Source organism: Salvelinus alpinus, chromosome 13, assembly GCF_045679555.1.
Source record: "Salvelinus alpinus chromosome 13, SLU_Salpinus.1, whole genome shotgun sequence".
NCBI lineage: Eukaryota > Metazoa > Chordata > Actinopteri > Salmoniformes > Salmonidae > Salvelinus > Salvelinus alpinus.
This window is the reverse complement of record NC_092098.1, coordinates 36,856,926-36,883,616: the sequence shown is the minus strand read 5'-3', so window position 1 is coordinate 36,883,616 and position 26,691 is coordinate 36,856,926. Positions and strand designations below refer to the sequence as shown.

The 26,691-nt window shown below is 44.0% G+C and overlaps 1 protein-coding gene across 1 annotated transcript; it reads left to right on the top strand.

Moving 5' to 3' along the window:
• Positions 1-25,690, top strand: LOC139537617 (exocyst complex component 3-like). Its single transcript, XM_071339148.1, has 13 exons — positions 1-132; positions 1,635-2,126; positions 3,857-4,077; positions 5,830-6,553; positions 7,650-7,764; positions 8,648-8,758; positions 12,675-12,775; positions 12,879-12,989; positions 15,429-15,564; positions 16,284-16,406; positions 19,520-19,675; positions 21,566-21,687; positions 24,193-25,690. The coding sequence occupies exons 2-13, from the start codon at positions 1,660-1,662 to the stop codon at positions 24,509-24,511; spliced, it is 2,706 nt and encodes a 901-aa protein (XP_071195249.1). The 5' UTR covers positions 1-132; positions 1,635-1,659; the 3' UTR covers positions 24,512-25,690.
• Positions 25,691-26,691: the final 1,001 nt, after the last annotated feature.

The window sequence follows — 26,691 nt, the reverse complement described above, 5'->3', positions numbered from 1 at the left end:
GAAAAAGCATCATTTTCAGCTACAATACAACTGGTCAGGAAGCCGGGTGAGCACAGTGCTCTCCTGAGCAACAGTGGAGATACACACACCGGGATGACATTCCACTGAGACACTGTGCACTAACTACACAAGGTAAGAAGAATTAAGATATTTATCTTATTATGGTGCACCTCTGATTGCTGTGCCTCTTGCCATCCTTTCTCTAAATCTTTAAAGCCGATACAATAATGCATATAGCTTTGCATTACCGTTGTGATGGTGTGTTCTGGTTTGCTCTAAAATACTGTCTCTGAGAGTTCATGAGATATCAAAACATTTGATTGAGAAGGATACCCTACTGTAGTCTGTCTGTCATAAGTATTATATTTATCTTCAGGAAGTCCTTTAGATTTATAGCTCATAAAGTCTACCTTGTTACAAGGAAAGAAAAAATTAAGTATATGCCACTGTGGATTGTTTTGCTGTTCTTCAGAAACAGGTAGATGTTTGTTTACAATCATCTATGGTCTATGCTATAAGTACTTGAAAATAACAAGGTAATACTTTGTACTATTTGGTACTACAATTTGGTAACTAAATCCTAGGATTTGGTACATACAGGATCATAATTAACAATTTCAATGTAGGCTTTTTCAGACGCTGACAAGGTTTCTAAGGAACAAAAAGGGAAAAACAAGTTTTATAATCAATATGATATATTTCTCCCTTTATGTTTCCATTTACCAGGACTTTAAGAACAACTAGTTACTATGCATTTGCAAGGTTATTTCTGGAGAAAACCTGTGTTCCACTTTATAATAAGTGTGGCTATAATACCTATACCTGTGCATTATACAGTAGCGTAGTAGGACACATTGTTACATAGTAGTCTACAGTACTTAGTGTAATTACATGCAGCGTCAGCAAACTAGTGTCCCAGGCAGCCAAGCACTAAAACCACTTGACCCAATCAATTCTTTCACCGTGAATTTATGGATGAATTTTAAGTGATTTCATCAAGACCGATGTTATATCAAGTTGTTTAAATACTTAAGTTGTTTAGTGAAACAAAATAATGTAGCCAGCCACAGACATAGTTAAAAAGAGGAACTTTACATCAAATCTCTGCATAGAGTGGATATTAATTGTGACATGTGTAACATACTTTCCTCCCCAATATTTTATTTAAATAATTAAAATAAGACAACTAGACTTAGCTTTTAAGTATTACCTACTAAAGAATTTCAAAGTAAAACTGATTAAATGGATTTTAACACACTTGTGTGAAACCCCATGCCATAATCTTCTCCCAGGGTAACTGACACCCCCGGGCGGGGCCAGTTACCCATACACATGTTGTACTGTCGGTAACTTGAGAAAGCTGCTGGGTAATCATCTGTGTTTGTATTTAATCGCTGAGTAAAGCCTATACAGAATAGTCTCATTGCAACGGTTGTTATGCTATTACAATATTCTGTAGGTCCTCAATTACAACGTTACTCTCTCATTCATTCTGGTTTTAGCTGGCATGTTCTGTTCAACCTTTTCCAGCCCACACTCATATTGAGCTCTTGGTATTGCTATCCTAACTAGCTTGTTCATATGATCTGTGATCTCTTTCTCTGTTCTAACTAAGTGGCCTTGTGTCCTTGCAGTATTTGATCCCTGAGCACAAGCATCATGCCCATCCTTAAAAACCTTCCAGGGAGAACCAGGAGTAACCATGGGAACAGTGAACTCATCCTGCCCAGGTTAAACCTGGACCTGAGTCCCTTCGAGGAGGTGAACCTGGAGGAGGAGAGGAACGAGAGCGACCCCCCCATTTTGGTGGGCCGTGGAGCAAAATCCCTCGTGTGCAGGTTGTCGCGAGATGGGGAAGAGGAGGAGAATGAGGTGAACATGGAGAGGCACGGCACCGGGGCCACTAAAGGGGGAAGACCCCTGAGGGGGACTCTGGAGCGACTGTGCGGCTCTTCCCCCCTGAAGACCCTGGGGAGGTTGGGGAAGGGGCTGCGTATGTCGGGGTGCAGCGTGTGGGGGACCAGCCCGTCCCTGCGAAGCCCCATGGACCCCCACTCGCTCCCGCCAGAGAAAGAAAAGAGGAAGGGCATCCGCAGGAGCTCAGAGGAGATCATGACCCTGCTACGGTAAATGAGATGGAGGGTGTTGATCTAGGATCAGATGCCTTTTAGATCATAATGAATAAGATTGCATGGACAGGGAGGACCATTTCCACTCTGAGACGCTTTATAAATACGGGTCCAGAGCCACAGATTAACATAAATGTATTGTCTCTCTATATATACAGTGCCAATAGAAAGTCTACACCCCCTTTAACTTTTTTCACATTCTGCTGCCTTAAAATGTAATCTAAAAAGGGATTCAATTAATTTGTTTCCACAGATCTACACAACCTAGTCCACATTTTCAAAGTGAAAGAAAGTACATTTTTCTAAATTATTATTATCATTTTTTTACAAAGATGTCTTGATTGTCTTCACACCCCAGAGTTAATACCTGGTGGAAGCACCTTTTGGTAGCCATTACAGCTGTGAATAATTTGGAATAAGATTCTATCAATTTTGCGCTCTCTTATGGCAGCATCTATCAATAGTTTTTTCCAAAATTGAAGCTCAAGCTCATTTAGTTTGGTTGGGAATGATTGATGAACAGCAATTTTAAGTCAAGACTGTGATTAAACCACTCAGGAACACTCAACACCTCTTGGAAAGCTATTTTGGTGTGTTTCGGCATAAATATTCATATTCATAAATCATTGTGTAACTGTCCCGCAGAAAAATAAAACCCTATCCTAGGGTTAGGTTTTCAGAAGACTGAGGTGGGTTTTCCTCTAACTTTTTACCTGGGCTTTGCTCCTTTCATATTTATTTTGATCCTGACAAACTCCCCCGTCTCTGCCGATGACAATCATTCCCATATTTCCAAATGTGAAAAATGTTAAAGGGGGTGTAGACTTTCTGTAGGCACTGTAATATGACTAAGTTAGAAACTATTTTGTAGCACTGTGATAGCTCTAATGAAATGACGGAAATGCTCACAGCATATAGCATAATAATTTCCTAATTGGTTATGTAATGTAAAAATTCACCATGTTTATGTATGGAACTCCCTTTGTTTACTAATGCTATCTTGTGTACCTAAGCATTGAGTGAATGGCACTACGTATAACCGGGACATTATTTTCACTTTGACTGTTGCAGCCAGGGAAAGGCAGCCATCAAAAATTCCAATCTGGATTGCTTAGAGCAGGGATGGGCAACTTTGATGGGGGTTGGGGCCACAAAAAAATCAGAATTCATCATGAGGGGCCGCAGTTTCTAACAGGTCTGTGTACCCACATCCATACCCACATCCAACCCACAATTGACTATCAGTGACTGACCATCAGTGACTGACATAATGAGAAACTGCTGATGCACAACCAAATTTCGAAATTGCACCTTGTGTGTTCTACTATTCTAACTCGCAACAGTAAGTTGAGACCCTGATTGAGTTCCTGGGAAATTTGGAAATTTAACTGAGGGCCTTCAAAAGGGGGGCTACGGCCCCCAGTTGCCCATCCCTGGCTTAGAGCTACAATCACCTCTCAAGCATTTAAATAACTGCTTATTTATAGCATATGATAGTCTGGATATGGTAGTCACCTGTTAGGATTGAAGCTTACAGTATTTGATGACACTTATGTATCCCATTCCATTTATATTTGAGATGGAACCTTAATTCCCACACAATATCTCTGACTCTGGGAATCCACACATAGCTCTTCTCTCTCTTCAATGCCATACTGTGAGGTTGACAGTGTAACAAGCCATAATATAGTTCCTATTCTCTCCTGATGGTTCTCTTCTGCTTCTAGATTTGCAGGGCGGCGGAAGCAGACACAGCGTAGAGAGAGCCTGCCCTGCGGGGACCTGGGCATTGACAGCGAGGATGAGTCTCGCCGCCGGCCCTCCTTCCTCAGGATGGTCAGCCTTAGCAAACTGAAGAGGGAGTCCCTGTCGGACCACAACTCCCAGGAGGCCGAGGAGGAGCTGGAGGAGGAAGAGCCAGTGGTCAAAGCTAGGGAACCACTCTCAGGTATACAAGGCGCTCCAAAACAAACCAATCAAGTGGGGAGATATGGTATGTGTTCTGGTGGTCCAGCCAATCACAGGGCACATAATCTGAAACCTCTGAATCATGTAAGGATCAGTGCAGGTTGCCTCTGTCTGTGGCATGTCAGTCAGTGTTGTACGTTTCAGTGTTCACATTACGAGTCCAACCTCACTTGAGTCTATTAAGTCGGAAACTCAGGAACTTCCTGGTCAGCTCCTGCAGTACTTCCTCCACCAATCCCACGCTGGTCTCTGATGAGCTGTGAGCGGTCCCCAGATCCCCTCAGTCATCAGGTTCAATCAGCACCAGACTATGAAAGCAGGAAATGTCTGCACTTCCTCCCACTGCTGATCCCTTCAGATAAAACTTAATCCAGAGCTACTGTTCACAGAGCTCCGTAGGGAGCAAAGCAGACAAGGGACAGTCAAAGGACAGTGTAGTATATAGCATGCCCAGAAAAGAATTTGTAGACCTCCACAAGTCTGGTTCATCATTGGGAGCAATTTCCAAATGCACGTTCATCTGTACAATCAATAGTACACAAGTAAAAACACCATGGGACCACGCAGCCGCCATACCGCTCAGGAAGGAGACGCGTTCTGTCTCCTAGAAATTAAAGTACTTTGGTGCGAAAAGTGCAAATCAATCCCAGAACAACAGCAAAGGACCCTGTGAAGATGCTGGAGGAAACAGGTACAAAAGTATCTATATCCACAGTAAAACGAGTCCTATATCGACATAACTTGAAAGGCCGTTCAGCAAGGAAGAAGCCACTGCTCCAAAACCGCCATAAAAAAGCCAAACCCATGTACGGTTTGCAACTGCACATGGGGACAAAGATCGTACTTTTGGAGAAATGTCCTCTGGTCTGATGAAACAAAAATAGAACTGTTTGGCCATAATGACCATCGATTTGTTTGAAGTAAAAAGGGGGAGGCTTGCAACCTGAAGAACACCATCCCAACCGTGAAGCACGGGGGTGGCAGCATCATGTTGTGGGGGTGCTTTGCTGCAGGAGGGACTGGTGCACTTCACAAAATAGATGACATTTTGAGGAAGTAAAATTATGTGGATATATTGAAGCAACATCTCAAGACATCAGTCAGGAAGTTAAAGCTTGGTCGCAAATGGGTCTTCCAAATGGACAATGACCCCAAGCATACTTCCAAAGTTGTGGCAAAATTGCTTAAGGACAACAAAGTTAAGGTATTGGTGGTGGAATGTGCTAAAATTCACCCAACTTATTGTGGGAAGCTTGTGGAAGGCTACCCGAAACGTTTGACCCAAGTTAAACAATTTAAAGGCAATGCTACCAAATACTAATTGAGTGTATGTAAACTTCTGACCCACTGGGAATGTGATGAAAGAAATTAAAGCTGAAGTAAATCATTCTCTCCACTATTATTCTGACATTTCACATTCTTAAAATAAAGTGGTGATCCTAACTGACCTAAGACAGGGAATTTTTACTAGGATTAAATGTCAGGAATTGTGAAAAACTGAGTTTAAATGTATTTGGCTAATGTGTATGTAAACTTCCAACTTCAACTGTATCAGCACCCTTCAGTATGGCAATGTTGATATTTCATACACAATATAGCCTGATGAAAACATGTACTTTTTCTCCTCACTTACCCCACCCGTTCCTACCCATACGGTAATACTCTGTACAAACCAATAGACTAAACAGTTTGAAAGGGATTCCTCTATCTGTCCTTTCCTCTCTTCCCTCAGTGCTGGAGATCCTACAGCTGGTCAACCAGAGGGACCTCCTCCTGGCCGACACACACATCCAGGAGCTGGAGCACGAGTGCGAGCTACTGGACTTCGTGCCACCCCCCCCCACGCCTCCATCCACACCCCCCGGAGTGACCCCTCCCGGGTCCTTCGACAACCCCTCCAGCCCCAACGCTTCACGGGATGCCAGCAGGCGCAAGGCCAAGGATGTGGAGCTGCTGTATGAGGCCCTGCAGAAGGAGATGTGGGACGTGGTGAGGGAGTCCCTCCGCCAGCCCACGGCCGGGCCCAACCTGGGACTGGTGGTGCTGGTCATTCAGCAGGAGGAGCAGGCTGACATTTCCCAGGCCCAGAGAGAGGAGACCCAGCCCTTAAGGGAGGGCCTCCAGCCCCATCATAGCCAGAGGCCCCGTCAGCTCAAGCTGAAATGGCGGCAGGCGGTGGCGGAGGCGGCAGACTGGAGCCTGCCGCAGCAGGTGGACACTCAGGCGGGGCAGCTGGCCTCATACCTGGAGAGGTTAAGGGGACGCATGGTGGATGACCTGGACGCGGCACGGCGGAACGTGGTGTCGGTCTACCCGGAGGAGTTCCAGGCCTTCCAGGTGTATGTACAGAGCTACCACCAGGCGGTGGCCAGACGCCTGAAAATCATTACCAGCTCCCAGCTTCAGATCACTGACGTCTACTCTATGCTGGACTGGTTCTACAACATCTACAACAGGTCAGTGTCAGAAGTCATAACATAACAACATTAAATGTATACACTCTTAGAAAAGAAGGTACCAGCTAGAACCATAAAGGGTTATTTAATTGTCCCCTTAGGAAAACCCTATGAAAATGGTTGCGTTCGAGCGTATCAATTTTGTCAAGTCGCCTTTCAAAGTGTGTTGCATTATGTGGATAAACATTTTCAGACTTGTGCCTACATGTCGACTGCATGAACTGTATGAACCACGTGATCAAAGGTTATGGATATATACAAATTAATGTAATATATTTTTTCGCATCAAGTTTTTATTATTTCTATACATGTATTTAAAAACTCACACCCCCCATCCGGCAATCTGATAGCATATGTAAAATCAATCATGAAATAAACAAAAATAAATGAATAAAAATACATGAATTAGTAGAATAATGAATGAATGATACTGAATAATACATCACATTACGCATACATCAAAAATAGTTAAAAATCATAGAAACTCATTCATGGATGTACAGGTACTTTGGACAATAGTTCAGAAATGAATGTGATATTTGAGACCTCTCTCTCATCAATTGATTGTACAATGTACACACATATGATTTCAGTTTGTGAGTGTGTGATCTGGGGGTTAGAGACATGCTTATTTTGATATTATAAAGAAAAACTTTCACAAACAATGGCAACTACGTTGACACTGCCATGTTCATCTAAGCCTTGCTGTAGGAAAACCACAACAGTGTCCGACATTTTCGGCTGTTGCAGATGCACCTCCTCTGACTGCTTTTGTCGACATTCGTCTACAGTCGGCTACGTTAGCCTTACAACTCAAACGCACCCATTATACATTTTTGGTTCCAGTGGAACCCTTTCATTAATACAATGTTATACGTTCTTAGTAGAACCTGTTTCACCACCAAAGGGTTCACCTATGGGGACAAAAATATATATTTTTTTATATAAGAGTGTAAGATAAGAATATCAAGGAAGTCCATGTACGTGAATATTAACATAGATCTTTACAGGTATTTGTTCAGAACTGAAATGTGAGACTTGACTGGATAGTGACACATAGTATCTCTTCCTCACTCTCCCTCTCGTCTTTTTTAAGGGATGTCCTGGGCACCGTTGGCATGAAAACCCCAATTAACTACTCTCGACTGGAACCCCTACTGCACCAAGACACAGTGGACCAACTGGAACAGGACTGCCTGAACATTGTCAGGGTAAAATCACATTGCTTTTAAAGTGCAATTCAACCTCATATTCATTATCTCCAGCACCATACTAGTGTCTACATGTGTGAAAATGGCGCATTTATATGATCTGTGGTTAAAAAGACAAGGTCTTAAAAAATGCTTCTCTATTACATCACAGGGATAGGATTAAAAGTAAGAAAAACTGTGATTTTCAAAACCTGTTTCTAGTCACTTTACCCTGCATTCATGTACATATCTACCTTAAATACCTCATACCCCTGCACATTGATCTGGTACTGGTACTCCCTGTTTATAGCTCCACATTGATCTGGTACTGGTACTAACCTGTATATAGCTCCACATTGATCTGGTACTGGTACTCCCTGTATATAGCTCCATTATTGTGCATTTTATTCCTCTTGTGCTACTATTTTTCTTTTTATTATACATTTTAACTCTGCATTGTTGGGAAGGGCTCGTAAGCAAGCATTTCAAGTCTACACCCGTTGTACTTGGCCCGTGTGACAGATAACATTTTATTTCATTTTATTTGGAGGGTATTTTCTTGCTCCCCAAGTCACCGCAAATCACATACAGTAGTGTTTGAAAATCATTGTTTTAACTTTCGATGATATCATCAGGTAGAACTTTTTAATTTTATATATCTTTCTACAAAACATAGAAATGCGCCATTTTCACATATGTAGAGACTGGTATTGTGATGGCGATAATGAAAATTCGGTTGAAAAGTGGTGGAATTGTCCATTAATACTGAACACTGTCGGGGGAAAAAAAATCCCACCTACTGAGGTAATGGTTCTGGCACTGATCTAACGGTACTGAAACTTCCCATACTTGTTTCTTGGGTAGGCAATGGACTTTATGGTTGTGTGTGTTCTGTTTATCGCAGGAAAAGGTGTCCACAGAGCTCACTCAGGTTCTGGATGAGGAGGAGAGGCGGTGGGCCCAAACGCTGCACATAGAGGAGTACCAGTCCAATCTGGCCCGCTCTGTCATCCAGGTCTGTCACACTATTTACACTGCTCAAAAAAATAAAGGGAACACTTAAACAACACAATGTAACTCCAGGTCAATCACACTTCTGTGAAATCAAACTGTCCACTTAGGAAGCAACACTGATTGACAATACATTTCACATGCTGTTGTGCAAATGGAATAGACAAAAGGTGGAAATTATAGGCAATTAGCAAGACACCCCCAATAAAGGAGTGATTCTGCAGGTGGTGACCACAGACCACTTCTCAGTTCCTATGCTTCCTGGCTGATGTTTTGGTCACTTTTGAATGCTGGCGGTGCTCTCACTCTAGTGGTAGCATGAGACGGAGTCTACAACCCACACAAGTGGCTCAGGTAGTGCAGCTCATCCAGGATGGCACATCAATGCGAGCTGTGGCAAGAAGGTTTGCTGTGTCTGTCAGCGTAGTGTCCAGAGCATGGAGGCGCTACCAGGAGACATGCCAGTACATCAGGAGACGTGGAGGAGGCCGTAGGAGGGCAACAACCCAGCAGCAGGACCGCTACCTCCGCCTTTGTGCAATGAGGAGCACTGCCAGAGCCCTGCAAAATGACCTCCAGCAGGCCACAAATGTGCATGTGTCAGCATATGGTCTCACAAGGGGTCTGAGGATCTCATCTCGGTACCTAATGGCAGTCAGGCTACCTCTGGCGAGCTCACGGAGGGCTGTGCGGCCCCACAAAGAAATGCCACCCCACACCATGACTGACCCACCGCCAAACCGGTCATGCTGGAGGATGTTGCAGGCAGCGGAACGTTCTCCACGGCGTCTCCAGACTCTGTCACGTCTGTCACATGTGCTCATGTGCTCAGTGTGAACCTGCTTTCATCTGTGAAGAGCACAGGGCGCCAGTGGCGAATTTGCCAATCTTGGTGTTCTCTGGCAAATGCCAAACGTCCTGCACGGTGTTGGGCTGTAAGCACAGCCCCCACCTGTGGACGTCGGGCCCTCATACCACCCTCATGGAGTCTGTTTCTGACTGTTTGAGCAGACACATGCACATTTGTGGCCTGCTGGAGGTCATTTTGCAGGGCTCTGGCAGTGCTCCTCCTTGCACAAAGGCGGAGGTAGCGGTCCTGCTGCTGGGTTGTTGCCCTCCTACGGCCTCCTCCACGTCTCCTGATGTACTGGCCTGTCTCCTGGTAGTGCCTCCATGCTCTGGACACTACGCTGACAGACACAGCAAACCTTCTTGCCACAGCTCGCATTGATGTGCCATCCTGGATGAGCTGCACTACCTGAGCCACTTGTGTGGGTTGTAGACTCCGTCTCATGCTACCACTAGAGTGAGAGCACCGCCAGCATTCAAAAGTGACCAAAACATCAGCCAGGAAGCATAGGAACTGAGAAGTGGTCTGTGGTCACCACCTGCAGAATCACTCCTTTATTGGGGGTGTCTTGCTAATTGCCTATAATTTCCACCTTTTGTCTATTCCATTTGCACAACAGCATGTGAAATGTATTGTCAATCAGTGTTGCTTCCTAAGTGGACAGTTTGATTTCACAGAAGTGTGATTGACTTGGAGTTACATTGTGTTGTTTAAGTGTTCCCTTTATTTTTTTGAGCAGTGTATTTTTATTATTTTTATTTTACCTTTGTTTAACCAGGTAGGCAAGTTGAGAACAAGTTCTCATTTACAACTGCGACCTGGCCAAGATAAAGCAAAGCAGTTTGACACATACAACAACACAGAGTTACACATGGAGTAAAGCAAACATACAGTCAATAATACAGTACAAAAACAAGTCTGTATACAATATGAGCAAATGAGGTGACATAAGGGAGGTAAAGGCAATAAAAAGGCCACGGTGGCGAAGTAAATACAATATAGCAATTAAAAACACTGGAATTGTAGATTTGCAGTAGGTGAATGTGCAAAGTAGAAATACTGGGGTGCAAGGGAGCAAAATAAATAAATAAATAAATACAGTAGGGGATGAGGTAATTGTTTGGGCTATTTATAGATGGGCTATGTACAGGTACAGTGATCTGTGAGCTGCTCTGACAGCTGGTGCTTAAAGCTGGTGAGGGAGATAAGTGTTTCCAGTTTCAGAGATTTTTGTAGTTCGTTCCAGTCATTGGCAGCAGGGAACTGGAAGGAGAGGCGGCCAAAAGAGGAATTGGCCCTGGGGGTGACCAGTAAAATACACCTGCTGGAGCGCGTGCTACGGGTGGGTGCTGCTATGGTGACCAGCGAGCTGAGATAAGGCGGGACTTTACCTAGCAGGGTCTTGTAGATGACCTGGAACCAGTGAATTTGGCGACGAGTATGAAGCGAGGGCCAGCCAACGAGAGCGTACAGGTCGCAGTGGTGGGTAGTATATGGGGCTTTGGTGACAAAACGGATGGCACTGTGATAGACTGCATCCAATTTGTTGAGTAGAGTGTTGGAGGCTATTTTGTAAATGACATCGCCGAAGTCGAGGATCGGTAGGATGGTCAATTTTACGAGGGTATGTTTGGCAGCATGAGTGAAAGATGCTTTGTTGCGAAATAGGAAGCCAATTCTAGATTTAACTTTGGATTGGAGATGTTTGATGTGAGTCTGGAAGGAGAGTTTACAGTCTAACCAGACACCTAGCTATTTGTAGTTAGTCCACATATTCTAAGTCAGAACCGTCCAGAGTAGTGATGCTGGGCGGGCGGGCAGGTGTAGGCAGCGATCGGTTGAAGAGCATTTAAGAGCATTTGGAGGCCACGGAAGGAGAGTTGTATGACATTGAAGCTCGTCTGGAGGTTAATTAACACAGTGTCCAAAGAAGGACCAGAAGTATACAGAATGGTGTCGTCTGCGTAGAGGTGGATCAGAGACTCACCAGCAGCAAGAGCGACATCATTGATGTATACAGAGAAAAGAGTTGGCCCAAGAATTGAACCCTGTGGAACCCCCATAGAGACTGCCAGAGGCCCGGACTACAGGCCCTCCGATTTGACACACTGAACTCTATTGGAAAAGTAGTTGGTGAACCAGGCGAGGCAATCATTTGAGAAACCAAGGCTGTTGAGTCTGCTGATGAGGTTGTGGTGATTGACAGAGTCGAAAGCCTTGGCCAGGTCAATGAATACGGCTGCACAGTATTGTTTCTTATCGATGGAGGTTAAGATATCGTTTAGGACCTTGAGTGTGGCTGAGGTGCACCCATGACCAGCTCTGAAACCAGATTGCATAGTGGAGAAGGTACGGTGGGATTCGAAATGGTCGGTAATCTGTTTGTTAACTTGGCTTTCGAAGACCTTTGAAAGTCAGGGTAGGATAGATATAGGTCTGTAGCAGTTTGGGTTAAGAGTGTCCCCCCCTTTGAAGAGGGGGATGACCGCTGCTGCTTTCCAATCTTTGGGAATCTCAGACGACATGAAAGAGAGGTTGAACAGGCTAGTAATAGGGGTTGCAACAATTTCGGCAGATCATTTTAGAAAAAAAGGGTCCAGATTGTCTAGCCCGGCTGATTTGTAGGGGTCCAGATTTTGCAGCTCTTTCAGAACATCAGCTGACTGGATTTGGGAGAAGGAGAAATGGGGAAGGCTTGGGCGAGTTGCTGTGGGCGGTGCAGTGCTGTTGACCGGGGTAGGGGTAGCCAAGTGGAAAGCATGGCCAGCCGTAGAAAAATGCTTATTAAAATTCTCAATTATAGTGGATTTATCGGTGGTGACAGAGTTTCCTATCCTCAGTGCAGTGGTCAGCTGGGAGGAGGTGCTCTTATTCTCCATGGACTTTACAGTGTCCCAGAACTATCACTCAGAGACACTACTGTACAGTAGATCTGTAGGTCACCATTGGACATTGTGGCAAACAACTCGAAGACATTTGTAAATCTCCCATTAATATAGGAGTGACCTATTTTGGATGGTTGGATTTTGAAGTTCCTGCTCTGATCAGTATCTGTGCGTGGTTGTTACAGAGACTAAAGGTAGACCTGGACAGATCCACAGCTGTAAGCCAGTTTCTGGGGGCCAGGGTGGCCCGCTGCAATCTCAATGGACTGTCTGACTTCCTATATAGGTGAGGAGAAGATGTGTTTATAAAGACATGGACATTGAGTTCAATCAACAACCTCAATGTGAATCAATATATGGATTTAATTTCATAATGTTACAATGTCCAGTTTCCAGAGAAAGGTGGAGATGTTCCATGAGACCCAGGCTGAGTTTGGGGACCGGGGTGATGGATACGTCTCCAGGACCATCTCTCTGGTCAACTGCTGCCCACCTCTCAGGTAGATACCCAGACAGAGAAGTCATCTCCTATGGCATCTGTGTTAACTGATGCTCCAATCAAATGCTTATCGAAAACGTGTATTTTTCAGTTGGTGAAGTGGTAAATGAGACTAGACCGTCTCCAGTTAGCTAGCTAACATTGCTTACAATTAGTTGGCAATCTTGTTAAAGTTGATAAGTAAAATTGTATTTGTCACATGCTCCAAATACAACAAGTGCAGACTTTACTGTGAAAAGCTTACTTACGAGCCCTTTCCCAACAATGTAGTTAAAAAGTAAGACAATTAGCAAATAGATAAAAAAGAAAATAGTAGCACAATAAAATAACAATAACGAGGCTATATACAGGCTATATACAAGGAGTAGTGGTACCGAGTCAGTGTACTGGGTTACGAGGTAGTTGGGGTGATTGATTGAGGTAATATATACATGTAGGTTTGGTTAGGTGATTGATTGAAGTACTATGCACATGTAGGTAGGGGTAAAAGCAAAAAGTCTGGGTAGCTATTTGATTAACTGTATAGTAGTCTTATGGATTTGGGGTAGAAGCTGTTAAGCAGCCTTTTGTTCCCAGACTTGATTTTCCGGTCCCGGAAGATTTTTAGGGCCTTCCTCTGACACCGCCTGGTATAGAGGTCCTGGATGACAGGGAGCTCAGCCCCATGATGTACTGGGCCATACGCACTACCCTCTGATGCACCTTGCGGTCGGATGCCGAGCAGTTGCCATGCCAAGCGGTGATGCAGCCAGTCAAGATGCTCTCAATGGTGCAGCTGCAGAACTTTTCAAGGATCTGAGGGCCCACCATGGTATGTCCTTAGCGATGTGGACACAGAGGAACTTGACGCTCCACCGTCGTGTCGTCGGCAAACTTAATGATGGTGTTAGAGTTGTGTGCGACTACACAGTCGTGGGTGAACAGGGAGTACAGGTGGGAGCTAAGGACGGGGGGACCCCGTGTTGAGGGTTAGTGTGGCAGATGTGTTTTTGCCTACCCTCGTCAGAAAGTCCAGTATCCAATTGCAGAGTGAGGTGTTTAATCCCAGGGTCCTTAGTTTAGTGATGAGCTTGGAGGGCACTATGTAGTCAGTAAACAGCATTCTCACATACGTAGGTGTTCCTTTTGTCCAGGTGGGAAAGGGCAGTGTGGAGTGCAATAGAGATTGCATCACCTGTGGAATCTGTTGGGGCGGTATGCGAATTGGAGTGGGTCCAGGGTGTCTGGGATGATGGTGTTGATGTGAGCCACAACCACAATTTCAAAGCATTTCATGGCTACATATGTGAGTGCTATGGGTCGATAGTCATTTAGACAGGTTACCTTGGCGTTCTTGGGCACGTGGACTATGGTGGTCTGCATATGTCCTGTATTGATATGGGAGAGGTTGAAAATGTCTGTGAAGACGCATGCCAGCTGGTCAGCGCATGCTCTGAGTACGCATCCTGGTAATCCGTCTGGCCCTACGGCCACATCAGATGAGCGTCAGAGCCGGTGTAGTAGGATTTGATCTTTGTCCTGTATTGACACTTTGCCTGTTTGATGGTTCGTCGGTCGTAGGGGGATTTCTTATAAGCGTCCGGATTTGTGACCTTCTCCTTGAAAGCCAGAGCTCTAGCCTTTAGTTCAGTGCAGATGTTGCCTGTTATCTTGGCTTTTGGTTAGGGTATGCACGTACCGTCACTGTGGGGACTACATCGTCGAAGCACTTATTATTGAAGCCGATGACTGATGTGGTAAACTCCTCAATGCCATCGGGTGAATCCTGGAACATGTTCCAATCTGTGCTAGCGAAACAGTCCTGTAGCTTAGCGTCTGCTTCATCGGATCACTTCCGTATCGAGCATATCACTGGTACTTCCTGTTTGAGTTTTTGCTTGTAAGCAGGAATTAAGAGGATGGAGTTATGGTCAGATTTGCCAAATGCAGGGTGAGGTAGAGCTTTGCATGCACCACTGTGTGTAGAGTTTTTTTGCCTCAATTTGCACAGGAGACATGCTGGTAGAAATTAGTTAAAACAGATTTCAGTTTCCCTGCATTAAAATCCCCGGGCCATTAGGAGCGCCGCATCTTCTTGTTTTCTTCTGGCCCTATAAAGCTTGTTATGTGTGGTCTTAGTGCCAGCATCGGGCTGTGGTGGTAAATAGAGAGCTACGAAAAATATAGATGAGAACTCTCTTGGTAAATAGTGTGGTATGCAGCTTATCATGAGGAGTTTTAACTCAGGCAAGTAGAACCTTCAGACTTCCTTAATATTAATGATCATGCACCAACTGTTGTTGACAAAGGGACAAATAGATCACATGGTCAAATTAGGTTATCCACATTATTAAGGTTGTAAATGGTTCAAACGGGTTTTCCAAGTCAGAAATACGAGTTTCAGATCATTCTGACACTACCTGAACTCACCAACAGTGTTTGCATTCCACTTTTTGTGTAGATCCTTTGTACAGCGTTGCAGGCAGTGTGACCCACAGAGCAATGAGGAGTCCACACAGAGAGCTAACTCCTCCCTGGACAGGATTGTTAACCAATCAGTGATGGTTCTGACGGAAAGACTATTTGAGCACATCAGGGTGAGGCAATGTGCTTTTTAAATGTATCCTCCTTTGATAGGGCGCAAAAAAAAATAATCCTTACAATTTATTGACACAAAACATACATTTATCTAAACATTCCTTCCCCAATACACAACTTGCCAATTCCACACTCATATATAACTGATTGTCACGCTCGTCCTCCTCCTCGTCTGAGGAGGAGCAAGGATCGGACCAAAATGCAGCGTATTGTGAAGACATAATCTCGTTTATTTAAACGAAGACGAAAAACACTCGAACAAACTACAAAATAACAAAACGATGTGAACAGACCTGAATTTGAGAACATAAAACATGAACGCACGAACAGGTAGGAACAAACGACCGAACGAAACGAAACAGTACCGTGTGGTGAAACAAACACAGACACAGCAACAATCACCCACAAACAAACAGTGTGAACTGCCTACCTAAATATGGTTCTCAATCAGAGGAAACGTAAAACACCTGCCCCTGATTGAGAACCATATCAGGCTAGTTAACAACCCTAAACATAGAAACAAATAACATAGACTGCCCACCCCAACTCACGCCCTGACCATACTAAACAAAGACAAAACAAAGGAAATAAGGTCAGGGACGTGACACTGATCAAACACAAACACACATGTTCTAACGTTTACACAGATGTGCATTTTGCAATAGGAGCATAATGTTCATCACTTCATGTGGGTCAAAGCTGTATATTTCTGTTCCAGCCGTTCTTTGACAAGCTGGTGAAAAGGAAGTGGCTAAACAACACTGAGGCCTTTGAGGCCATCGAAGCAAGCGTCAAACAACACTTTAAGAAGTTCAGAAGAATGGACTGCCCACCTTATCAGGTCTCCACCAATGACCACATACCTAACACATGATAACATGTTGCACAACATACATGCAATAAATATTTGCCCTTTCTATCCCAATATATTTAGTTTATCAACAGTTACAGTGCCTTCGGAAAGTATTCAGACCCCTTGACTTTTTCCACATTTTGCAAATGAAAAACTTTTATAACACATTTACATAAGTATTCAGACTCTTTACTCAGTACTATGTTGAAGCAACTCTGGCGGCGATTACAGCCTCGAGTCTTCTTGGGTATGACGCAACAAGCTTGGCACACCAGTATTTGTGGAGTTTCTCCCATTCTTCTCTGCAGATCCTCTCAAGCTCTGTCAGGTTGGATGGGGAGCTTTGCTGCACAGCTATTTTCAGGTATCAGAGATGTTCGATCGGGTTCAAGTCTGGGCTCTGGTTGGGCCACTCAAGGACATTCAGAGACTTGTGCCGAAGCAACTCCTGCGTTGTCTTGGCTGTGTGCTTAGGGACTTGGCCTGTTGGAAGGTGAAGCTATGCCACAGTCTGAGGTCCTGAGAGCTCTGGAACAGGTTTTCATCAAGGATCTCTCTGTATTTGCTCCGTTCATCTTTCCTGACTAGTCTGAAGCTATGCCACAGTCTGAGGTCCTGAGAGCTCTGGAACAGGTTTTCATCAAGGATCTCTCGGTATTTGCTCCGTTCATCAATCCTGACTAGTCTCCCAGTCCCTGCCGCTTTAAAACATCCCCACAGCATAATTATGCCACCACCATTATTCACAGTGGGATTGGTGCCAGGTTTCCTCCAGATGTGATGCTTGGCATTCAGGCCAAGAGTTCAATGTTGGTTTCATCAGACCAGAGAATATTGTTTCTCATGGTCTGCGTGTCTTTATGTGCCTTTTGTCAAACTCCAGGAGGGCTGTCATGTCCCTTTTACTGAGGAGTGGCTTCCATCTGGCCACTCTACCATAAAGGCATGATTGGTGGTGTGCTGCAGAGATGGTTGTCCTTCTGGAAGGTTCTCCCATCTCCACAGAGGAACTCCAGAGCTTTGTCAGAGTGACCATCCGGTTCTTGGTCACCTCTCTGACCAAGGCCCTTCTCCCCCGATTGCTCAGTTTGGCCGGGCGGCCAGCTCTAGAAAGAGTCTTGGTGGTTCTACTTCTTCCATTTAAGAATGTTGGAGGCCACTGTGTTCTTGGGGACCTTCAATGCTGCAGAAATGTTTTGGTTCCCTTCCCCAGATCTGTGCCTCGACACAATCCTGTTTCGGCGCTCTACGGGCAATTCCTTCGATCTCATGGATTGTTTTTTTCTCTGACATGCAATGTCAACTGTGTGACCTTATATAGAGAGGCGTGTGACTTTCCTAATCATGTCCAATTAATTGAATTGACCACAGGTGAACTCCAGTCAAGTTGTAGAAACATCTCAAGGATGATCATCAAATCATCAAATCAAATCAAGTTTATTTTATATAGCCCTTCGTACATCAGCTAATATCTCGAAGTGCTGTACAGAAACCCAGCCTAAAACCCCAAACAGCAAGCAATGCAGGTGTAGAAGCACGGTGGCTAGGAAAAACTCCTTAGAAAGGCCAAAACCTAGGAAGAAACCTAGAGAGGAACCAGGCTATGAGGGGTGGCCAGTCCTCTTCTGGCTGTGCCGGGTGGAGATTATAACAGAACATGGCCAAGATGTTCAAATGTTCATAAATGACCAGCATGGTCAAATAATAATCAGGAGTAAATGTCAGTTGGCTTTTCATAGCCGATCATTAACAGTATCTCTACCGCTCCTGCGGTCTCTAGAGAGTTGAAAACAGCAGGTCTGGGACAGGTAGCACGTCCGGTGGACATGTCAGGGTTCCATAGCCTCAGGCAGAACAGTTGAAACTGGAACAGCAGCAAGGCCAGGTGGACTGGGGACAGCAAGGAGTCATCATGCCCGGTAGTCCTGACGCATGGTCCTAGGGCTCAGGTCCTCCGAGAGAGAGAAAAAAAGAGAGAAGGAGAGAATTAGAGAGAGCATACTTAAATTCACACAGGACACCGGATAAGACAGGAGAAGTACTCCAGATATAACCAACTGACCCTAGCCCCCCGACACATAAACTACTGCAGCATAAATACTGGAGGCTGAGACAGGAGGGGTCAGGAGACACTGTGGCCCCATCCGATGATACCCCCGGACAGGGCCAAACAGGAAGGATATAACCCCACCCACTTTGCCAAAGCACAGCCCCCGCACCACTAGAGGGATATCTTCAACCACCAACCTACAATCCTGAGACAAGGCCGAGTATAGCCCACAAAGATCTCCACCACAGCACAAACCAAGGGGGGGCGCCAACCCAGACAGGAAGATCACGTCAGTAGCTCAACCCACTCAAGTGACGCACCCCTCCTAGGGACGGCATGAAAGAGCACCAGTAAGCCAGTGACTCAGCCCCTGTAATAGGGTTAGAGGCAGAGAATCCCAGTGGAGAGAGGGGAACCGGCCAGGCAGAGACAGCAAGGGCGGTTCGTTGCTCCAGAGCCTTTCCGTTCACCTTCACACTCCTGGGCCAGACTACACTCAATCATATGACCTACTGAAGAGATAAGTCTTCAGTAAAGACTTAAAGGTTGAGACCGAGTCTGCGTCTCTCACATGGGTAGGCAGACCATTCCATAAAAATGGAGATCTATAGGAGAAAGCCCTGCCTCCAGCTGTTTGCTTAGAAATTCTAGGGACAATTAGGAGGCCTGCGTCTTGTGACCGTAGCGTACGTGTAGGTATGTACGGCAGGACCAACTCGGAAAGATAGGTAGGAGCAAGCCCATGTAACGATCAATGGAAACAGGATGCATCTGAGCTGAATTTCTAGTCTCATAGCAAAGAGTTTGAATACTTATGTAAATATGTTTTTTTCTGTTTCTAAAATTTCTAAAAACCTGTTTTCGCTTTGTCATTATGGGGTATTGTGTGTAGATTGCTAAGGATTCTTTATTTATTTTTTCATCCATTTTAGGATAAGGCTGTAACGTAACAAAATGTAGAAAAAGTCAAGGGGTCTGAATACTTTCTGAAGGCACTGTATGTTATGATTGAGGGACTGAATGGTTGAGTGGTTGACTGTTTGATTGACAGATACTGGTGGGGGAGATACACAGGCGGGTTTTGGTGGAGTATTTGCGTGCAATTATGCGAGGACGGGTCATCTGCACATCATCGAAGATGAGGAAGAGGATGGCATTCCGACTGCAGGACGAGGCCAAGCAGCTCAAAGGGCTCTTTAAAGACCTGGTCAGTCATCCCTCTGATTTACGGTCGTAATGACCTTAAACAACTACAGTTGAAGTAGGAAGTTTACATACAGGTTGGAGTCATTAAAACTTGTTTTTCAACCACTCCACAAATGTCTTGTTAACAAACTATAGTTTTGGCAAGTTGGTTAGGACATCTACTTAGTGCATGACACAAGTAATTTCTCCAACAATTGTTTACAGACAGATTATTTCACTTATAATTCACTGTATCACAATTCCAGTGGGTCAGAAGTTTACATACACTAAGTTGACTGTGCCTTTAAACAGCTTGGAAAATTCCAGAAAAGGATGTCATGGCTTTAGAAGCTTCTGATAGGCTAATTGACATAATTTGAGTCAATTGGAGGTGTACCTGTAGTTGTATTTCAAGGCCTACCTTCAAACTCAGTGCCTTTTTGCTTGACATCATGGGGAAATCAAAATAAATCAGGCAAGACCTCAGAAAAAAGTCTGGTTCATCCTTGGTAGCAATTTCCAAACGCCTGAAGGTACCACGTTCATCTGTACAAACAATAGTTCGCAAGTAAAAACCACGTGACCATGCAGCCGTCATACTGCTCAGGAAGGAGACACGAGACACGAGTCTCCTAGAGATGAACATTCTTTGGTGCGAAAAGTGCAAATCAATCCCAGAACAACAGCAAAGGACCTTGTGAAGATGTGGGATGAAACCGGTACAAAAGTATCCATATCCACAGTAAAACGAGTCCTATATCGACATAACCTGAAAGGCTGCTCAGCAGCATGTCCTCTGGTCTGATGAAACAAAAATAGAACTGTTTGGCCATAATGACCATTGTCATATTTGGGGGGAAAAGGGGGAGGCTTGCAAGCCGAAGAACACCATCCCAACCGTGAAGCACGGGGGTGGCAGCATCATGTTTTGGGGGTGCTTTGCTGCAGGAGGGAGGGAGTGGTGCACTTCACAAAATAGATGGCATCATGAGGAAGGAGAATTATGTGGATATATTGAAGCAACATCACAAGACATTAGTCAGGAAGTTAAAGCTTGGTCATAAATGTGTCTTCCAAATGGACAATGACCCCAAGCATACTTCCAAAGGTTTGGCAAAATGGCTTAAGGACAACAAAGTCAAGGTATTGGAGTGGCCATCACAAAGCCCTGACCTCAATCCCATAGAAAATTTGTGAGCAGAACTGAAAAAGCATGTGGAGGCCTACAAACCTGATCCAGTTACACCAGCTCTGTCAGGAGGAATGGGCCAAAATTCACCCAACTTATTGTGGAAGGCTACCCGAAACGTTTGACCCAAGTTAAACAATTTAAACGCAATGCTACCAAATACTAATTGAGTATATGTAAACTTCTGACCCACTAGGAATGTGATGAAAGAAATAAAAGCTGAAATAAATCATTCTCTCTGTTATTATTCTGACATTTCACATTCTTAAAATAAAATGGTGATCCCAACTGACCTAAGACAGGGAATTTTTACTAGAATTAAATGTCAGGAATTGTGAAAAACTTAGTTTTAATGTATTTGCCTAAGGTGTATGTAAACTTCCGACTTCAACTGTATCTGAACGCGATAAGATGATTTAGCTTAACACTCCCAACAACTGTTTTGTAAACCCAATTAACCATTTATGGTCCAAGACAGCACCTTTTATTCTAAGAATGTAGGACTACAAATCTTGATAGATGATTTTGGTGCATGATGTTGGTATTAATGTCTATGGGTACGTCCACACAGAGCTTTTGTGTCAGAAAATGATGGATTGCACCTATCTGTTGATGGCTGATGGACAATGAGATGATTGACCTTTGTACTTATGCAACTCGTCCATATCAATTGTTTTACACATTTTTATAATTACTTATCTTACATAATATTTTCTCTTTCAGGAGTCAGGATCCTCTTGGCTGGACAGTGTCCTCGCTCACCTGGCTGACATCATTCTCCTGGAGGACACTCCGTCCATCCAGATGGAGGTTGCTGTTCTGGTGAAAGAGTTTCCAGACATACGGTAAGGGTTTTCACCATTTTGGGTAATACAGTGTTGCGCAATGTTTTGAAAGTCCAGAGTTGGAAAACAATGATCAAATTTGGCAAATATCGTTCATTGGTCACCATTTCCTATATACGCTATGCCACAGTACCCAGAACCTACATGCCACGGTGCAGTTTCACAAAGTGCTATTTTTGACATCTGGACCAAGGTAGCCGAATTTAAGTCCACGTATAGACTTTCTGTTGACACAATAGGTCAGAACAAGGGGAAAAAGCATGGGAACATACCAGTATTAACCCTTTACACTCCTGCCTGTATAAAAGTTGAAAATGGCAAATTTGGGCACTGATAAACGACTAAATTGGAATGCAGTATCTGTAAAATATCAAGCTATACATGACGTCAGAGCTTTGGCTCTGAGCTTAACAACGCTGTATGGGTTTAGACTGACAGCCGTTCTGAACTTGATCACCTTGCGGGACAAGAAGTTGCCCCCATCCCTCCCACTAATTGGGCAACTTTTGCAAATGTTTTGTTGTCTGAGTGAGGGAAATGCTGTAAATTAAGAGGACTATAATAAATACCGCTTTGATATCATACAAGCAAGCCAAACACCCATGAGTCCAAATGTGCACTTCACATTTCCATATCATAAAACTCATGTCATATACAGCATCAATGTTTATGATCATTATGTTTGATGTACAGTAACAAGATGACATGGCATCATACCCTGGTTTGTTCAGAACAGAATGAGTATATATGTTTGTCTATTGTGAAGAAAATTAGCACGGAACAAGCAATAACATGATCTGATTCTCTGAATTGCATTGTGAAAGCCTAATGCTGTAATATCGTATTTTATAACCTAGCTAGTCATGTTGGCAATAGAACAAGCTTAAAAATGATGCCCACCTGGCCCAGATAACAATTTATAATGGACTGTTCTTGGATTGCATAAACAACAACAGTAATTGTGTGAGTGCTGGGATGCAGGGTTGTGTTCCAAACAAAAAACCTACAAGTGTGCTTTCTGTAGTTCATCAACGGCATAGCTAGGAGAGCTGGAAAAAAACACCAATAGTTGAAGACTACTTTGAGTCATAAAAATGCATTAAAATGACTTAGGAACTGTGAACACTTTGGAGAGGTGTGTGACCACTCTCACTCAAACCCTTGTAATTAGTTTTGGCTTATGTTCCACCTACCCCACATTTTCCAGGAATATTCCTATCATATTACTGAATGTATCCAGAGTATTGTCAGATTTCCTTATCAACAAATGCGACGAAAAGTACAGTAAATGTAAAATGCACATAAAATCATTGGATTCAGTATTGTGTCAGGTGAACTGCTGCATCCTCACCTTTGTCCTAATAATTTCCCCAGAATTTCCAAACTTTTTCCTTTCAATTGCTACCATGGTTATGCATTTCATATTTATTCTGTAAGAAACATTTCAATTTAGTCCATATAGGTTGAGTTGTACTGGCTTTATTCTTGGAGATGACCAAGGGGCTGTTTTGAGTGGCAGAGGCTGGAGGGCCCCACAAGGTCCAAGGCCCCTTGTTGTTTGTGTGTTTTGTGGGGTCAGCTAAGGGCTGGCTAGTTGGCAGCGTACCCAATGTGTGACGCATGATCCGTGGCCAGGCAGACAGGAAGCTGCTGCAGAGTACTTCCTGTTCCTGCCACCCTGTGAGAGACAGTCTGGTGCCACGCTCTGGAATTAAAGGAGGGAGCTGCAGCAGGTCAAGACAACCTGGACACATGTTAACTCACTCAGGCACAAGGAGTCTCTGCAAGCATCACTCTTTTGTTTTCTTTTTTTTCTTTTAAAATTTTATCCCATTTTCTCCCCAATTTTTCATAGTATCCAATCGCTAGTAATTACTATCTTGTCTCATCACTACAACTCCCGTACGGGCTCGGGAGAGACGAAGGTTTGAAAGAAGCACAACCCAACCAAGCCGCACTGCTTCTTAACACAGCGCGCCTCCAACCCGGAAGCCAGCCGCACCAATGTGTCGGAGGAAACACCGTGTACCTGGCCCCCTTGGTTAGCGCGCACTGCGCCCGGGATGCCACAGGAGTCGCTGGAGCGCGATGAGACAAGGATATCCCTACCGGCCAAACCCTCCCTAACCCGGACGACGCTATGCCAATTGTGCCAATTGTGTTCGCCTGGGCGCGAACCCAGAGACTCTGGTGGCGCAGCTAGCACTGCGATGCAGTGCTCTAGACCACTGCGCCACCCGGGAGGCCCCACTCTTTTGTTTTCTTACTAGCTGCTTGTATTTTCATAGATCAAAGTCTGCCGTCTACCACTGGGACTCCCCCATATGTCCATTTGGGGTGAAATATAATTTAAAAAATTAGCAATAGATCAACTGAACATAATAAGTCATGGCCCTTTGCTCTACAACATGATTGAATCATGAAGCTATCTGAAACCACCGAAACACACTAACATCGGTCTCTATCTTCCCTCCCTATCTTTCCTTTCTCTTCCTCCTACCGCAGGAAGAAGCACATCTCCACCCTGCTAAATGTGCGGGGGATGATATGTCAGGCGGAGCGCCAGGAGATCTTGAACGTGGTCCGAGACTTTGAGAGCAGCAACAGCTCTACCCTGCCATGCAGGGATCACGCCCTCTTCTCGGACATCCCTGTCACCTCCGAGGTACATTGCATCAACCTGGGCCTCATCCGTGTTGCCATGACCCTCGCCAACTGGTTCTCAGAGGCCCGGCTTCGACGACACCGTAAGAGAAGCCCCAGGAACAGAACCACGCTGCCACCGGAACACCTGAAAGAGGACAAGGATATGGATTATGATTGACTTCAAGGAAATCGTATGGAGTTGATGCACATTAAGTGTTTGGTAGAACAGAGGCTCGCTCACCCGTAATTCTGTATCCATGTGTGCATTTCTTTGACTACTTGATACTGATGGAGCTTTATGATCGAATTGTTTGGATTTCTGCTTTAAATAAGAGAGGTAGAGGTTTGTTGATGACGACACTTCGAAGAGTACTCCATCTTAAATTCTGTCATATTACTGTATGTGCTGCGACTACTACAATGGGGCAGAATCACAAACTACTGTGAAACTTACTACTACTGATAAGAAATGCAAAGTCCCCATAGAAACATGAAATTAAATGTTTTTAATTCATCTGTAAATGATCTTCCCTCTCATTTACAGACATTTGAATGGAATGTGATAAGAAGAAGAACTTGACATCAGGTACCACAGATACAAGCCCATCTACTGTACTTCAAGCTCAGATTTTTCTTCATGTTTAGAATCATTTTGTAAACCTCATTGGGTAACACTTTACATTAAGGTGTAATTGTATACATTTATAAGTAGTTAATAAACTGCTTAAAGATAGCTTACATGACTGCACAATTTTAACCAATGTGTTATAACTGTTTATAACTAACCACTAATGGTTTATAAAATACTTATAAACCTTTAGTAAATAATTTTAAGTACACCTTAATGTAAAGTATTACCGATTTAAATAAATTCTCTGGTACTTTTGAATACTTTTTAGCCAGTAGTTCTGAAAGTACCACTCATGAGCCAAAAGTGGTCCCCAGAAATTGCACACTATGTCACATACAGTATGTGCAGATATGTGCACTACGTCATTGCTCTCTCTCTCTCTCTCTCTCTCTCTCTCTCTCTCTCTCTCTCTCTCTCTCTCTCTCTCTCTCTCTCTCTCTCTCTCTCTCTCTCTCTCTCTCTCTCTCTCTCTCTCTCTCTCTCGCTCTGTCTGTCTCTCTCGCTCTCTCTCGCTCTTCATGGCGAGGGGCTGAAGCTCATTTGTCTAGAACTCAAATTGCTAGGGGCTAGCCCATGTAGGGAAAATGGTACAGCAGTCACTTTCAAAGTAGCGATGTCATCATAGCCGCGGGAAGTAGGGGTGCTGAGGGTGCTGCAGCACTAGGGTTGAATATTTTCCCGGTATTTTACAAATGTTCCATCTCAAGAATAAATCATTATTCTCCCGGGTAACCTGGTATTTCCTGCCAAAACCGTAAGTGTAATTCAAAAGCATTATAAAACATATACAGTGCCTTCGGAAAGTATTCAGACCCCTTGCCTTTTCCCACATTTTGTTACGTTACAGCCGTATTCTAAAATTGATTAAATAAAACAATTTCCTGAGCAATGTACACACAATACCCCATAATGACAAAGTGAAAAAACGGGTATTTAGAATTTACATAAGTATTCAGACACTTTGCTATGAAACTCGAAATTGAGCTCAGGTACATCCTGTTTCCATTAATCATCCTTGAGATGTTTCTACAACTTGATTGGAGTCCACCTGTGATAAATTAAATTGATTGGACATGATTTGGAAAGTTACACGCCTGTCTATATAAGGTCCTACAGTTGAAAGTGCATGTCACAGCAAAAACCAAGCCATGAGGTCAAAGGAATTGTCCGTAGAGCTCCGAGGCACAGATCTGGGGAAGGGTACCAAAACATTTCTGCAGCATTGAAGGTCCCCAAGAACACAGTGGCCTCCATCATTCTTAAATGGAAGAAGTTTGGAACCACCAAGACTCTTCCTAAACTGAGCAATCGGGAGAGAAGGGCCTTGGTCAGGGAGGTATAGGATTGGCCCCTTTTTAAAATTGTTGCCTAAAATGACATACCCTAACTGCCTGTAGCTCAGGCCCTGAAGCAAGGATATGCATATTATTGGTACCATTTGAAAGGAAACACCTTGAGGATTATGGAAATGTGAAAGGAATGTAGTAGAATATAACACAATAGATCTGGTGAAAGATAATACCAAGAAAAAAACAACCGTTCTTTTGTATTTTTTTGTACCATCATCTGAAATGCAAAAGAAAGGCCATAATGTGTTATTCCAGCCCAGGTGCAATTTAGACTTTGGCCACTAGATGGCATCAGTGTATGTGCAATGTTTTAGACTGATCTCATGAACCATTCCATTTCTGTTCAAAATTTTGCATCAAGGCAGCCCCAATGTGCCT